This window comes from Panthera tigris, chromosome E3 (genome assembly GCF_018350195.1).
Source record: "Panthera tigris isolate Pti1 chromosome E3, P.tigris_Pti1_mat1.1, whole genome shotgun sequence".
NCBI lineage: Eukaryota > Metazoa > Chordata > Mammalia > Carnivora > Felidae > Panthera > Panthera tigris.
In genome coordinates, this window is record NC_056675.1 from 28,472,971 (window position 1) to 28,489,981 (window position 17,011).

The following is a 17,011-nucleotide window of genomic DNA, read 5'->3' on the forward strand; positions in this document are numbered from 1 at the left end:
CTGACTTTTTCAGAAACCAAGTGCCTGGTGCTTGTAAATAAAAATAACTGCTTGCTGGGCACCTGGGGGTCTAGGTTGGTTATGCATCCAACCGCTGATTTTGGCTCAGGTCACGATCTCACAGGTTCATGGGTTTGAACCCGGTGTTGGGCTCCACGCTGGCAGCACGGAACTGCTTGGGATTCTGTCTTACCCTCTCTCCCTGCCCCTCCCCCAGTCATGTTCGAGCTCGCTCTCTCTCTCAAAAAAAATAAGCATTGGGGCACCTGGGTGGCTCAGTCGGTTAAGTGTCCGACTTCGGCTCAGGTCACGATCTCACAGTCCGTGAGTTCGAGCCCTGCGTCGGGCTCTGTGCTGACAGCTCAGAGCCTGGAGCCTGCTTCGATTCTGTGTCTCCCTCTCTCTCTGCCCCTCCCCTGCTCACGCTCTCTCTCTGTCTCAAAAATAAATAAACGTTAAATAAATAAATAAATAAATAAATAAGCATTAAAGTAAATAAATAAAGGGGCTCCTGGGTGGCTCAGTCAGTTAAGCGTCCGACTTCGACTCAGGTCATGATCTCGCAGTTCCTGAGTTCAAGCCCCAGGTCGGGTTCTGTGCTGACAGCTCAGAGCCTGGAGCCTGCTTCAGATTCTGTGTTTCCCTCTCTCTCTCTGCCCCTCCCCTGCTCACACCCTGTCTCTATCTCAAAAATAAACATTTAAAAAAATAATAAATAAATAAGTAAATAAATAAGTAATAACCGCTCGACAAGCACATGCCTGAGCCAGGCAGCAGGCCGCAAGCTAAGGTACTTGGAGCTGTGACTGGGCAGTTTTTCAGACACCAAAATATTCCATAAAAGCAGAAATGCCTTCTTCCAAGCAACAAGGATGCCCCAACACAAGTCCACATCAGCTTATCTCTTCATCTTTTTATAAAAATGACTTGCTTTTAAATTAAAACATTAATGGGTAGCCATTTAAAACGCTGGGGGTTGGGGGAATGATACAGATGGGAATATTATAAAAAAAAAAAATCACACTGCAGCCATCACACTCAGATAAGCACTATTCAAATCTCAGTGTATAACCTTCCAGATCTTTTCGGAGGAAAGAGAAAGAACCTACGTATATCGAAAAGCCACTTTTTAATCAAGATATAACACACATTATGCTGAAAAATGCACCAAATCTTTACAGCTTGATGAAGTTTACATTCATTCACACCTGCACCCCCACTATCTGACCAAAATCTAGAACATCTCCAGCATCCATAAAATTCTTGTGTCCTCTGGGTCAAAACTCAAGTTATTTCTAGTTTGAGGCTATTATGAACCATGATGCTAAGAACGTTCTAGCACTTTTTTTTTTTTTTTTTGTAGATGCATTCTCTCATCTCTATTGCATATATGCTGAGGAAGGACTGCTGGGTGGTAAAGTGTGTATTTAGTTAAAAGTCATTAAACAAACAAACAAACAAATTCTCCCATAATCCCAACCCTTGGGGACACCAAGTTTTCCTTTTCCTCTCACTGCTTCCGTTTCTGGCCCTGCACAAGCACATTATGCTTGCATCTTGGTTATAGTAACAATGTGTATATAATATGATCCTTTGCTGAACGGTCTTTGTTGTTTAGACATAAAATCCATGGAGGGGCACCTTGGTGGCTCAGTCGGTTAAGTGTCCGACTTTGGTTCAGGTCATAATCTCATGGTTTGTGGGTTGTTGTTTTCTTCTTTTAATTTCTTTCAATGTTTTCATTTATTTTTGCGACAGAGAGAGACAGAGCATGAGCAGGGGAGGGGCAGAGAGAGAGGGAGACACAGAATCTGAAACAGGCTCCAGGCTCTGAGCTGTCAGCACAGAGCCCGATGTGGGGCTCAAACTCAAAGACCGTGAGATCATGACCTGAGCCGAAGTCGGGCGCTCAACCGATTGAGCCACCCAGGCACCCCTGGTTTGTGGGTCTGAGCCCCATGTTGGACTCTGTGCTACAGCTCAGAGCCTGGATCCCGCTTGGAATTCTGTATCTCCCCCTCTCTCTGCCCCTCCCCCACTCGTGCTGTCTCTCTCTCTCTCAAAAATAAACATTAAAACATTAAAAATAAATAAATAAAAAATAAAATCGGTGGTATCGCAACAACATCTCGGTATTTATGTCCATTAAGGAACACGAGATAAAAAAAAAGCTGGCACCAACTTAAAGAGAACACAATGAGGGTGTCGCAGTGGGTCCTGCTCTCTCTGGTTCCACCTTCACTCATGCACACCAACCACGGGGCCACAGCGTGTGGAGCCTGGGGGACGGCTGACGACCAAGGGCTCCGGACCCCGCGTGAGCAGGCCACGGCACAACCTGACGCGTGGAGGTCTTGGCAGCTCTCCCTCTCGTTTTGTGCTGTAGTGATTGGCTCCCATCTAAACCACTGTCTCCCGCCAGCAACTGTGCTGCAGGTAACCTTTTCGGGGCAGAAAGGGGCAGTGCAGCACCATGGTTACCAACGCAAGCTTTAAAGTCAGACAGACGTGAGTTCACACTCCCAGCTGCACCACCAGGGCCTCGACACGCTCCTCCGTCAGCTGCAAGCACAGTTTATGTGGCGATCACCTAAACAACCACACTGACTCCCTTGCTGTGTTTGTTCCCCTTCCTCGGTCATGTATTCTGAAACAGACATTGATGGCTGGAGCTCCAGCAACCACCTTAGACCATGAGGTCAACTTAAGAATGGAAGGCTTGTGCAAAGCTGGGAAAACTTAAAAAAAAAACACAACAGTGACGAAGTCTGGGACATTAACAAATGTGTGCAACTGCCACACCAGAGCTGAAGGGCCCACCTCTAAATTTCTACTATGAGAAAAAAATAAATAGAAACAACAAATAAGTAAGTAAATAAATACATTTCCACTAGGAGAGAGGAAGACAAACATCTTGTCTGAGCTGCTGTTATTCACATCTCTATTTTCTGCAGGGGGCTAAGACCTAAAGAATTTAATAAAACTCTTCTAAGTTTATTTATTTTGAGAGAGAGAGAGAGAGAGAGAGAGCGCGCGCACGCGTGTGCACGTGGGTGGGGGAGGGCAGAGAAAGAGGGAGAGAGAGAATCCCAAGCAGGCTCTGTGCTGTGAGCACAGAGCCCAATGTGGAGCTCGATCTCCCAAAACCATGAGATCACGACTTCAGTCGAGACCACGAGTTGGACGCTTAACCGACTGTGCTACCCGGGTACCCCCATAATGTTAATAATCAATTTTAATAATCAAGGTGTCTTTACTGCTATAGCTTTTCTCCCTTTGAGAGGTACTGAAAAGTGACAAACACCAGTTGGGCCCTCTGCCGGCAAATCGCGCACAGCGCCGTGCAGCGGAAATGGGAAGACGGCGTGAGGCCCGGACTCACACGGGAGCGTGAAACCCCGGAGGGCTCCTCCCGCAGCCCCGAGACCCCGCCTCTCACCTGCACGAAGAAGTAGATGAGGCCCAGCGGCGGGATGATGATGGCAGCGATGGGCGTGGCCAGCAGGATGATGGCGCAGGCGCCGATGACGTTGAACAGGGAGCCCATGAACATCTTGATGACCTGAGGGATCATCGAGTCCACCGTGTCCAGCTCCTTGGAGAAGCGGTTCACCAGGTTCCCGCTGGGGGTCCGCTCGAAGAAGCTCATGGGGGACCGGAGCACGTTCTGGAGCAGGTTCAGGTGCAGGCGGCGGGAAGCAAAGATCCCCCCGATGGACAGCGCCATGGAGTAGCCGAACACGGAGATACCTGCAACGTTCCGGCGGTAAACACCACAGTGGGGCCCGGGCCCGGGGTGGGGGTGAGGACAGGCCATGCAGACGCAACAGGCCTGCACGCTCAGCCTCGAAGAATAACGGCAACGGTGATGACAAGAGTCGTGGCTGCTATTTACTGAGGACTCGGTGTCTATTCAACACCGTACAAGAGTTTTACACGTTAATTTTTAAAAAAAATTTTAAATGTTTGTTTTTCAGAGAGAGAGAGAGAGAGAGGGAGAGTGAGCATGAGCAGAGACAGAGAGAGACACAGAATCCGAGGCAGGCTCCAGGCTCTGAGCTGTCAGCACAGAACCCGACGTGGGTCTCAAACGCGAACCATGAGATGGTGACCTGAGCCGAAGTCAGATGTTCAACAGACGGAGTCACGCAGGTGCCCCACATGCACCTAATTCTTTTTTTTCTTTTATTAAAAAAAATTTTTTTTAAAGTTTATTTATTTTTGAGACAGAGAGAGACAGAGCATGAACAGGGGAGGAGCAGAGAGAGAGGGAGACACAGAATCTGAAACAGGCTCCAGGCTCTGAGCTGTTAGCACAGAGCCCAACGCGGGGCTTGAACTCACGGACCGTGAGATCGTGACCTGAGCCGAAGTGGGACGCCTAACCGACCAAGCCACCCAGGCGCCCCCACATGCACCTAATTCTTAAGACTGACTCTGTATAAATCCTATTAGCACCCATTTTACAGAGAAGGGAGCTCAAGGTCAGACAGGTGAACTCCTCTGCCCTCGATACAGTCAGCCAATCAGCAGCAGAGTCGGGGTTCTGATCCAGGCAGCCTGCTTGCTCCAGGGTCATGCTCTTAATCTGTATGCCACATTCCTCTAGACCAGTGGCATGCAACAGAACTTTCTGGAATGATGGAAATGTTCTGGACCTATGCAGTCCAGTGTGGTCGCCTCCAGGCACACGTGGCTACTGAGCACTTGACATGTGGCCAGTGCCACTGACAGCTGATACTGTTACTTAGGTTTGACGAACCACAATTCAAAGAGCCACACTGTGGCCAGCGGCCACCAGAGTGGACAGCTCAGCTCTGGAACAGACACTGCTGCTGTGTGAGGCAGGGAAACATCACACCCACCCTGTGTCCCACCTTCCCTCAAGGACAGTTTGGAGGCTAGTCCCATGCCCAATGACGGGGCATTAGGGATGAAGAAGTCTGGGAAATCCATATCTACTCTTCTGTTTTTTTTTTTTTTTTTTTTCCAAAGCCATCTCCCAGAGACCAGGAGACATCTGTGGCTCCTCTGAACAAGCCACAGGGAGACAGCCGTTCTTTGCAAAGAGATTTCATAGGGATGGAGAGGCTTACTCTTGGGAGCAGGGGCTGAAACAACTGGCTGCACCCAGCGCTGCCCAGCTGTGTCTTTGCCACCTACCAGCTGTGGGACCTTCCCGCAAGTCACTTAACCTCTAGGCACCCGGGGTCCTCCTCTATAAGATGGCAACAATGATACGTAACCTTGTAGCACTGCTGAATGTGAAGGGCAGTGTGCCGCTGTACAGAAAGTACTCAAATGTATCAAACCTATACTTACGTATCACAGACACTGAACACACGTAGGTAGGGAGAGATGCCCACTGCTTTTAGGAATCTAAACACACGGCTCGTTAACATAGTGTAGCACAGTGATCAAGAGCAGGGGCTCCTGGGCCAGACCACCTCACTCAAAGCCAGCCCTGCCCATGTATTTGCTGTGCAACTTCCGGCAACTTACTTAACCTCACTGGGGCTTAGAGTCTCTATTTCTTTTCTTTTCTCTTTTTTTAAAATTACTTTATTTTTATTTACAAAATTTTTAATGTTTATTTTTGAGAGAAATAGAAAGACAGATGGAGTGCCTGGGTGGATCAGTTGGCCAGGCATCCAACTTCGGTTCAGGTCACGATCTTGTGGTTCATGAGTTCGAGCCCTGCGTCAGGACACGTGCTGACAGCTGGGAGCCTAGAGCCTGCTTCCAATTCTGTGTGTCATTCCCTCTCTGCCCCTCCCCTGTTTGCACTGTGTGTGTGTGTGTGTGTGTGTGTGTGTGTGTGTGTGTATCTCACAAATAAATAAACATTAAAACAAATTTAAAATGGAAAAAAAAAAAAAGAGTGCAAGCAGGGGAGGGGCAGACAGAGAGAGAGAGGGAGAAACGGAATCTAAAGTAGACTCCAGGCTCTGAGCTGTCAGCATGGAACCTGATGTGGGGCTTGAACTCAAATCACAAGATCATGACCTGGGCCTCAGCCATGATGCTTAACTGACAGAGCCACCCTACTCATCACCCTACTCATTTTTATTTTAGAGAGACATAGTGTGTGCAGGGAACATGGGCAGAGGGAGAGAGAAAAAATCCCAAGCTGGCCCCATGCCCAGTGCCGAGCTCAATGTGGGGTGGGATCCCACAAGCCCGGGATCATGACCTGAGCAAAAATCAAGAGTCAGAAGGGCAAGGGACTGAGCCACCCAAGTGCTGCTAGAGTCTCTATTTTTTCTAAAATGCGGAAAATACTAGCTGTGACCTCATGACACCTGCTGCAAAAGCAACATAAGTTAAAACACCTAAAAATGTTTAGAACATGACCAGCACCAAGTAAGTGCTCGGTAAACAACAGCTCTTATTATTAATGCTGTTGTGTTTGGGGACCTTCGTGGAACCACAAGAAGGGTATACAGGGTTTCTCAATTTCGTCACTACTGACATTTGAGGCTACGTCATTCTCTGTTGTGGGGGCCGGGCTATGCACTGCAGGACATCTAGCGACCCCCCTGACCTCTACAAGGCAGTTGCCCCCCGCACCGTGACAGCTCTAAGTACCTCCAGACATTGCTAAATGTCCCTCCAGGGGACAACATTGAGCACCACTAGCATAACCGAGTTCCCACTCTCAGGGAGCAGGTTAAAGTCCACAAGTGAGAGTTTACAGAAGCCCCATCACCCTGACACAGGAACAAGGGGCAAGGGCCCTTGCTTGCCAAGGCTCGAGGGGGCTGCTGTTCCTCAGCTTTCCTCATCTGTAAAATGGACACATTGGAGTGCTCTTCATCTCCTAGGGCCCCATGAAACAGAGCATTCAAGAAACATTCCCTCTACAAGGTATCTGAGTGTCTACTAAGTGATAGGTACCGTTCATGTGAGTTTGGCTTAGTTTGGGGTCTGCAAAACCCTGACAAACGGGGGACCCAACTGCATAATAAGACATGGAGACATTTCAAGTGGCCAAAATTGGGTGGGCAGAGGAGGATGAGAAGGAGACGGCCCCCACCTTGCGAAATGCCCAGGGCGCCGTAGACGCTCAGCCGGACTTTGGTGTGCTCCTGGGTCCCGTTGACGATGGGGTCATCAGTCCAGAGGCTGAGCCAATAGTTAGAAGCCAGGGCAGCAACGTGGTTGCACAAGAAAAGGAAGATGCTCAGAAAGGCGATGAACAGTCCGATGGCCTTCATGTAGTCCCAGTACACGGACAGCTTGACCTGCAGACCCGGGGACAGAAGGCATTCGGAGGGTGTTCCCACCACACGCATCCAAGGTCAGGCACTCCAACAGCACCTGTGTGATCCAGTCCCACCCCCCCACCCCCGGTGCTCACGCCCACGGCACAGTCCCCCTTAGTTGATGGATAAAGTCAGCAGGAGAGAAAGTCAAGGTCTCTGCCCTCATGGAGCTGCCGGTCAAGTGGCAAGACAGACATCCAGCGCCCAGGTGAATGTGTAATTATAGAGAAGGGCTGGAGCAGTGCAGGATTCCCTCAGAGCATAAAAATGGGCATCACGACCTGACCGAACGGGGAGGTAATCTGACAATTTCCCTGAGGAAATGATGACCAAGAACGGAAAAAAGGCACGTAGGGCAGAGGAAGCAGCATGTGCAAAGGCCCTGAGATAGCAAGGAACACAACACGTTTAGGGAACCGAAGGGAGGCGTGGGTGGCTGGAACACGGTCGAGCTATAGAACGAGCGGCGGTCACACCACACAGGGCCTGGAAGATCCTGTTTAGCATTCGGAGCTTTAGTCCAGGCCCATCAGGAAGGTGTGACATGTGGCCTAGCAACTGAGACCAAGTGCTACCTCCCCCCTCGTTTCCTCTCAACAGCAAACACCGACTCCACATTGGTTCCACTGGCTCCTGGATGGTCGGTGCCGGCTTAGTCTGTTCCTCGGCTCCAAAGGGCAACCAAGGAGGACTTCTCCCACTCCTCCCTTCCCTGTGGAGCCCAGAAGGAGGGCTAAATAATTCTGTGTAGTTGTTCAAAGGGGGGCCTGAACACCAGAGACAGGGGCAGCCTGCTTTGAGCCAGCCCTAGACCCAATCTGCCTGGCTCGGTTTCCACAAACGCCAGGTATCCGTCCTTGTGTGGGTGTGCTCATGGTCGCTTCAAGCTCTCACGTGCTGAATTTGGGGTCATAAAAACCACTGATGTGAATAAGAGTTGGGCTGAAAGGTTAACAGGTCAAAGCCCGGAGGTCTCACGTGTAACTGAGTGCTTCTTTTTGACTTTTATTTTGTCTGGTTTTTCAAACTGAAATGGGGGGTGGGGGGCTGTTCCAGAATTACAACGTTTTTGTCACCGTTTGGCTTTGTCACACAGCCAAGCAGCCCGCTGCTGATCCCGGAATTACACTGCAGGACTTGGGGACGCCCCCAGCAGCAGCAGAGCACGGTGGGTGTGGGAGTCCAAGATTTCCGAGCGAGCTTGCTGAGCCCAGCTCCACTCCCAGTCGAGCTCTGGCAAGTCACAAGCCCCCTGCTCTGTTTTCCTGGCATATAAAAGGCAGGTAATACCGGGTGGTGTGGGATTAAATAAGCACTCAGTGGGCCTGGCATTCCTTCTCCAGTCTTTGATTTGGGGTCACTCCCCTGGCTCCCCAGAGGACCAGCGAGAACAGGAGGGAGGATACACTACAGCCACCTCCACCCCTGACCAAGGCTGCGATGAGAAGAGAAGAGAAGAAGCCTGAAACGGAGGATTCCAGGAGCTTCTGGATGCATCCAGGTAGATCTCAGAGAACGGTGTGCTGACCTCGCTTGTTCCTGAACCACCCCACATGGGGTGTGAACTTATTTTAAAAATTCCATTCCCCCTTTTTTTTAAAAAAAAAAACATACCACATGTATTTTTAAAAATAAACTCTGGATCATTACCATAAATGGAAGATTATTGACACACGCCCAAAACAGGGGAGCATAAAACACATACAAGAAAACAAGGGCCCGAAACCAGTTTTCCCTGGGACAACAAGACGTCAGCGCCTGTCAGTGCTACAGACTTGAATGTCTGTGTCCCTCCAAATTTGGATGTTGAGATCCTAACCCCGAGGGAGATGGTATTAAGAGGTGGGGCTCTGGGGAAGTGGTCGGATCCTCAGGACGGAACCCTCACGATGGGGTTAGTGCCTTTAGAGGACTGGCTCCACAGAGCACACGGCTGTCTGCGAACCAAGAAGCAAGCCCTCTCTAGAAACGCCTGCTGGTACCTTGGTCTTTGGCTCGCCAGCCTCCCAAAGTGCTAGCAATAAAGGCAGGTTGCTTCTAAGCCACCCAGCCTATGTTTTTTTTTTTTTTTTTTTTAACATTTATTTTTATTTTTGAGACAGAGAGAGACAGAGCATGAAGGGGGGAGGGTCAGAGAGAGAGGGAAACACAGAATCTGAAACAGGCTCCAGGCTCTGAGCTGTCAGCACACAGTCCGACGCGGGGCTTGAACCCACGGACCGCGAGGTCATGACCTGAGCTGAAGTCGGAGGCTTAACCGACTGAGCCACCCAGGCGCCCCCAGCCTATGGTTTTCTGTGACAGCAGCTCACCAGACTAAGACAGGCATAAAAGATAAACGAGCATCTAAGTCAGACTTTCTAGGTAATCATCAGGGTTAAAACAGAAATCAAAGACTCACATTACACAACGCGACAGAGATGTTATCTCAGAGGCAACCTTACCTTGTACACAACTTCCCACACGTGGGAAGGCAGGATTTAGAGCACCCGGGTCACCTACAGAAAGCCCCCAGCTGCTCAAAGGAGGTGGTGGTCAGTAGAGCAGAGGCTACAAACGTCAACCCTGGAGTCTGGCTGCCAGGGTTCAAATCCTAGCTCTGCCATCCCCCGGCTGCGACCTTGGGCAAGTCATTTAGGCTCTCGGGTCCCTGTTCCCAGCACTGGGAAATGGCACTTTTATAGGCTTGTTGAGGGGCAAGACACCAGCGAACATAAACAAGGCGTTCTGCACAGGGCCCCGCACGCAGGGACGCCAGCCACGGTCCTCACCTGCCCCGTTTGAGCCTTGTCTGCCTCCACCAGCTTCCACGCCTCCTCGTCCTGGGCTCCAGCTTTCTGCGGCTCGGCGGTGCTCGTGTGGTGGCGGCTAACGTCCCCGCTGTAGGAGGAAGAGTTGCTCAGCTGTCTGGGGAAAGCAGGGCACACGGGTGTCAACCAAACGGGAGCCTCGGGGACAGAGGCAAGCCCGGCAGAGCATCAAGCTAGTTCAATCCTCTGATTTCACAGCCGTGACCCAGGGAGGGAACCCGCAACACAGGACCCCACGGAGAAGATGTTCCTTCACGCAGGCAGTGCTCAAGAAGCATCTCTGGCCTGCCGGTGGTCGTCATCAGCTTTAAACACCATGATACACTATCACCAATCGTGTGGCCCAAAGCCGTCTTTAGAGCCTTCACCGAGGTAGCCCCACCCCCTGGGGACTTGTCACCCTGGAGAATGATGTAGGCGTGCGTGGGCATATGCACAAGAATGCCCTCTTGAGCCATGGCTCAGTCCCACACGGGCAAAGGGACGGGATGTGACTTCCATCCTGGTTGGGGACTCTCCCCACTGCCTTCTTGGTTTGCAGGCATTCATGAAGCCTGCAAGCTCCTCAGGCCAGCTGGGAGCGGAAGGGGCTCCAGTTAGAAACTGAGGACAGTGATCCGGCCCCTGAGGAACTGATTCCTGCCAACACTCATGTGAGCTTCATAGTGATCCTTCCCCAGCCAAACCTTCAGATGAGACCGCAGCCTGCCAGGAACCTCGGATGTGGCTCGTGTGAGACCCTGAATGGACAAAGCGGCTCAGCCGTGCCCAGATCTTCCAAAGCCACAGAAACTAGGAGATGACAAGCCACTAAGTTTGAGGTCATCTGTTACACAGCAACTGATATGCCCAGTGTCCCCGACACTTCTGCTCAGTCCGCTCATGGTTCTCCCTGGCAAGCCCCCCACCGTCACCGCCCGTAGGTCCCAGGACCACCTCCAGGTGCTGCCTTATGTCGGTTTTCTCAGCAGATTCTCCAATCGCAGCAACCATGACTGACCGATCACGTGCCTGAATCCCGGCAGTGCCCCCACAGCCCCGGGATGAGGCTCCGTTCTACGTGACTTACACACATGTAGCTAGCTCACTGCCTTGACGGGTGCACCAACAGAGCAGGAATATTTCCACCTGTTCCGTACAACAAAAATCAGGAGTCTAGGGGGCTGCTGTGTGCAGTGCTCTGATGGGAGGAGCTACTCACGCCAATTTCCTTCCCAGCCCCGTGTCTGTGGAATCCACCCCCACCCGGAGCAAGATAAGTGCAGGATAACAGCAAGATAACTGCTCACCCAGTTAGAAGTGAGTGCTGTTTACTGGGTGCTAATGAAGCAAGGTGCTGTGCTGAGTACTTCTCAGGCACTACACAGTGTCCGTCTCACTACAGCCAGCCCCCTGCAGTAGGTACACCACAGACCCTATCTGACACATAAGAAACTGAGGCACAGAGAGGTTAAGCAAGCAGGCTCACGGAATGCTGCTCCTCCAAATCCCAAACCATCTAGCTGAAAACAACCTCCTTTAAAGCAGCAAAGCCTAGACCTTTGGAGCACTGGCTCAGAGACCAGGATTGGGTTCGAATCCAAGTTCAGTTTCGGGGCACCTGGGTGGCTCAGTCAGGTAAGCATCTGACTTTGGCTCAGGTCATGATGTCACAGTTCGTGGGTTTGAGCCCCACGTCGGGCTCTGTGCTGGCAGCTCAGAGCCTGGAGCCTGCTTCGGATTCTGTGTCCCTCCCTCTCTCTCTCTCTCTCTCTCTGCCCCTCCCCCACTTGTGCTCTGTCTCTGTCTCTCAAAAATAAATAAATGTTAAAAAAAAAAAAAAGCTCAGTTTCTCTCCAGCTGCATGACTTAGGGAGAGTGCTCAGTTTGCTCATCTATAAAATGGGAAGGTAAGATTTCAACAGACCATACAGGGCTGGTGCCATGCCTGGCTCCCAATGGTGGATTGAACATCGTGGTCACTACCAGTGTGACCATTTTGATTCAAATACTGGCTCTTACAGCCTGACTGGTCCAGGCCCCTCTGAACGACTTGAGCCAAGATCGATATCATGTGGGGAACGTGAGTGTCCCAAGTGCAGACGACATCTGGTGAACAGTGCCAGGTGAGGTCTCCTAATGATTTGGGAAAGGAGGCAGAAAGCCCACATCTTCTAAGACCTCGGGGAGCTGAAGGCCTGTCTCGGTAAGTCAGACAGGCTGCCGGCACTCCCATCCCTCTTGGCTCCCGACCCAGGCAGGTGGCAGAGACAGGGCGCCTGGAGAATCCAGAGGAACGGGTCCGCCCGTACCCCCTACCTCTGCAGCTGCTTCCCCGCGACGTCTGTCACCAGCATGCCATTCTCCATCTGCTTCGTCTCCTTCCCGGGACTACTGATGCCTGTTAACCCGGGCAGAAGACAGGAGAGAGGGAAATTGTGATGTCAGGAGCTGGGCACCAAGACCCAGGACATTGAGGAAAACCCACCACTTGAACGCAGATAACCTGACCCCCAGGAAGCTCAGAAAGCAGGAGCTGCTTTGCTGAGGCCACAGACAGTCTCCCGGCGCAGGTGCGGGAGATACTTGTTGCTGGCTGGCTCCCTTGGGCCACAGGTGATGGCCTGCGACCACCTAGAGGGCTCCGCAGGGGAGGGTGCCCTGTGCGGCAGCAACAGGTGTGATTCAGTGCAGCTAACAGCGTCTCAGCTGCATGAAGCTTAGTCCAAGGGGCCAGGAAGCAAGGAGCTTCGTGGGGAACAGGGCACAGCTCACGGGTCCCTAAGCATCCCGTGCAAGGCACGTACTCAAATAACAACCAGTTTTGACAAGAGCATCAGCCAACAGGAGGAGTCCGGGAAGGCGCTCCAGCCGCACCTCCCAGGGCCAGTTTTCGGTTGCCAGATCGTGGGGAGGTCCAGACGTCTAGGGTAGAGGGTGCCTGGAGCAGTGCCTTTTCCCCCACGGTGATGAACTTCCCTGACGACTGGTGGGGCCACCGTGAGAAATACCAGCCAGGCATGTGCCCCTGTCCCAGGAGTCACACCCTCAGCATCCACACTCATCACCGTAACCTCGACGGCAGTGGCTCACATTTATTAAACAAGTGGTGGCCGCTGTGCTGACATACAATATCTGCCTTCATTCTCCCGACCCCTCGGTCGTATGTTATTATCACCCCCACTCTGCACTCAACTCTGCACGCCGCTCCCAGGACAAGGAGAGAGCGTACAAGAGAGACGCACGGTGTAGGACTCCAAAGGGCTGGCCCGGAAGAGGAGGGGAGGGCATGCGGGGGAGATGTTACTAAAGGGACAAATACGCAGCCAGCAAGGGCAGGGTGACCCTGGGAACATGCTGATGGAACGTTAAGTGGCGCAGAATGCAAAAAGGCAGGCTCTTTCAGATGAGACACTGCAGAGCGGGGCAGGCAACCATTCCTGCGTTGGGGGCAGGGAGCTCTGAGCTGGTGATTCTCCATCTTGGCTGTGAAGGACGCACCCCCCCCCCCCCCCGGGGATGCCCCCCGCCCAGGTTCGGTCCCTGCAATGACGGCATGCAGGGAGGCCAGGCGCCCACCCTGAGTGAGAGCACAGTCAGGAATGAAGTGTTCTCTTACTTCCCAGCTGTGTGGGCTAGGGAAGCAATAAACCTCCTTGAGCCTCAACTTTCACATCTGCAAAGCGGGAGTGACAGCTACCTTCGTAAGTGGGAGGATGGATGAGGCCGTGCACGGGGCTTGGTAAGGGAAAGACACCACGGTGGTACTTAGCAGCACTCATGCCTAGAAACACGTTCTGTAGATAATTACGGGGTGCAGCCAAGATTGACAATCAGTGTTTTATACGTTTCTTTTTAATGCAGGATCTTTTTTTTTTTTTAATTAAAAAAAGAAACTACATCACAGAGAAGAATGATGACAAGGATTTTCCGTGCAGGCAAGGACAGCCACATATGCGCCCGGCACTGGAGGCCCCGGCCTGGCCTTGACCGTCTTTCTCTGTGCAGGGACAGGGATGCCCGAAAACAAGCCCAGAGACACCTGCGCTGTGGCAAGGGCTTCAGAGAGCCCCACTCTCAGGGCCGCACAGGCTGCCCTGTGCAAGCTTCAGCCTCCTCTTCTGCTCCTCACCCAGTATGAGCCATAAGGTCTGGATGGGAGACCTCACAGTGGCCTCCTGTGACCCCCTTTCTCAACCCAATTAGCCCATAGGTTGATACAGCGGCTGGGGCAGCTGGAAAACTCTCCGCCGAAAGGAGACAGACTGAGAGTCCTAGGGGGGCAACGTGAACATGGGTCGATCCACCACTCCGACTGCCTTCTTTGCAAGGTGTCAGCCCCTCCCTCTTCCTACAGGCAGGCCACGGGGGCTCTGCCCAAGGTCAGAAGCTTAGTCCAAGGAACCCCTTCCCCATGACTTTGAACTAACCCGACGAGGACTAAAGACAGCTTGGGTTGATCTGTCCTAAAGGAACAGGATTCCCGGAGTTCCTACTTCCTGAGTCTTGCTCATTTGGTTTGGCCTTTGATTTCTGAGCTACCCGGTTCTCTTCCTTGTTTCAGCAGCCGGAGTCGGCTTCTGTGGCTTACGGAAGAGCCCTTATGTCTGGACCCTTAAGACATATTGCTGTTTAAGGAAGGCAGGAGCGATGGGTCCACTCCAGTGGCTGGTGATGCCTTTACCTCGCCAGAGGGAGCCAGCACAGCCTTCCCTGCTGTAATTCTGCTAACAGACAGCCCTCCTCTGGGCACCCACAGACACCTGCAGTTACTCCATCAGGCATCTCCTGGCTCTGCCTTGGGTTGCCTAGGTCCTGCCCATGCCCAGCAAGGTAAGTGTGGGATCATAATAACCACACTGTGGCCATTCACTGTCCACCCACTACGTGCCAAGCATTTTGCAGACAAGATCTCCTTCAAGACATGCTCATATCATGGTCATCTGACCTACATGACAGTCAGGCTTAACCAAGGTCACCAAGCTGATGAGTAGATCTGGGGATTCAGACTACATCCCCAAGGGTCCACCAGAAAGCCTGGCACACAGTAGGTGTCCAATAAAGGTCTGCAGACCGTCAAGGGCCTCTCTCCAAGCACACAGCTACAGGACCAGTGCACCTACAGTCTCTCCACGCAAGTATGGCTACATCTAACCCAGGTGTCACCGGCCCTTCTCCTCCTTAGCTACCACTTTGCCACCTGAGAAATCACAAGATCCAGAAAAGTGTTAAGGACCAAAGCAAAACTCCCTCCCTAAACTATCCAATTTAAGTGCCTGGAGTGGGGGCAACCTGGGTGGCTCAGTCAGTTGAAAGCCTGACTCCTGATTTTAGCTCAGGTAATGATCCCAGGGGTCAGGGGAGCCCCACGTTGGGCTCGGCACTGACCGTGGGGCCTGCTTAAGATTCTCTCTCTCCACTTGCCTCTCTTTCCATCTCACACTCTAAAAAAAAATAAAAATAAAAATAAAAAAATAAATGTCCAGAGGGGATGGGTGGATGTTATCTCCTAAGGATGAGGAGGGGCAAAGCTATTCAAGGGGCCTGCTGCCCCTGTGCCTCAGTGGCCCCATCCCACATGTTCTGGGTAGATCCCTGACAAGCACACTGCACGGGGCCAGCCCTTTCCCTAAAAGTTATAACCATGTCAAACATAAAAAGATCTAGAAAAATGCAAGCCAACCCTCTGTCTGCACTGGTCACAGTATAACAGCTGGGTGGGGTGGGTGTGGCAGCTGGGGGACCGCACACAGGCCTCCACTCTATCACACGTTTCAGGTAAGAAAACTGACTTGTGGAGAGGGAGTCATTTCCCCCAAATTCACACAGGTGGCAGGACTGCCGTTTGACTCTGGGCCATCGGGCACCAGGGCCTGGGCTTCCTGCGCAGGCCCTCAAAATCCAAGGGGCCATTTAAAATTATTTTCTTACTTGCTTACTTAGCCCACAGCCCTCAGTTCCTCGAGGTTGGACGCTGCTCATGACAGGGGTCTGGGCCACAAGGAACCTTACTCTGAACCAGCTACAGATGGAGCCAAGAAAAGGGGAAGAGAAGGTGACTTGGCTCAGATTTCATCTTGCCCCCCCCCCCCAGCCCCCCAGGCTCACCTCCATCACTGCGGTTAGCACCACCACGTCGTTGATTATTTGGTGTTTGTTTCCACCATCCAACTGTGAGCTCTTGAAAACAGAGAGGAGGTCTTTTCCACTACTCTATTCCCATCATCAGGCACAATGGATGGCCATGTAGGGTGTAACAGACCGTGCACTGCACAATCCAAGAGGCACCATTCCACACAGTGGCTCAAGTACTGGGTGTCCCCATGGCACACACCAAGCACTCTGTATACACCTGACATGCAGATGGACAGATTAACACATCAGTGGCCAAGTGAAGCAGAGATGACCTTCCAGGGCCAGAATGGGCACCCCATTGGCCACCATGATGCCATCTCATATCCCACACCCACAAAGCTGGTTGCTTTCTTCTAATTTTTTTTTTAATGTTTATTTTTGAGAGACAGAGCATGAGCAGGGGAGAGGCAGAGAGAGGGGGAGACAAAGAATCTGAAGCAGGCTCCAGGCTCTGAGCTGTCAGCACAGAGCCTGATGCGGGGCTCGAACCCATGAACCACGAGATCATGATGTGAGCTAAACTCGGATGCTCAACCGACTAAGCCACCCAGGCGCCCCGTAAAGCTGATTTCTAAACCAACCCTGGAGACATGGGTAAAATCAACGCATATTTTCTTCTAATCTGGGACCTTTAGACAGCTGTGGGAATGTTCAAAGCTTACGTAGGATGTGCCTTCAATAATCAAGGCACAATGCATCCATTTGCTTATTTAACACATTATACTGAGCGTCTACTGTGTGCCAGGCACTGTTCCCAGTCCTGGGGATATACAAGTGACCAAAAAGCCCTCATGGAGCTTAAATTCCAAGGGAAAGGGAAAG

General features: G+C 51.8%; 1 protein-coding gene across 3 annotated transcripts in view; it reads right to left on the reverse strand.

The window, feature by feature from the left end:
* Positions 1-17,011, reverse strand: part of ABCC1 (ATP binding cassette subfamily C member 1) — a 139,967-nt gene that overhangs the window by 13,400 nt on the left and 109,556 nt on the right. For 2 of the 3 annotated variants that reach the window (XM_042971136.1, XM_042971135.1), the window contains 4 exons: positions 12,374-12,455; positions 10,037-10,172; positions 7,037-7,244; positions 3,440-3,750 (listed from right to left, as the gene is read on the reverse strand). In XM_042971136.1, the coding sequence (XP_042827070.1) occupies positions 3,440-3,750; positions 7,037-7,244; positions 10,037-10,172; positions 12,374-12,455 (737 nt within the window). The remainder of the gene's footprint in view (positions 1-3,439; positions 3,751-7,036; positions 7,245-10,036; positions 10,173-12,373; positions 12,456-17,011) is intronic. The other variant, XM_042971137.1, reaches the window with a different exon arrangement.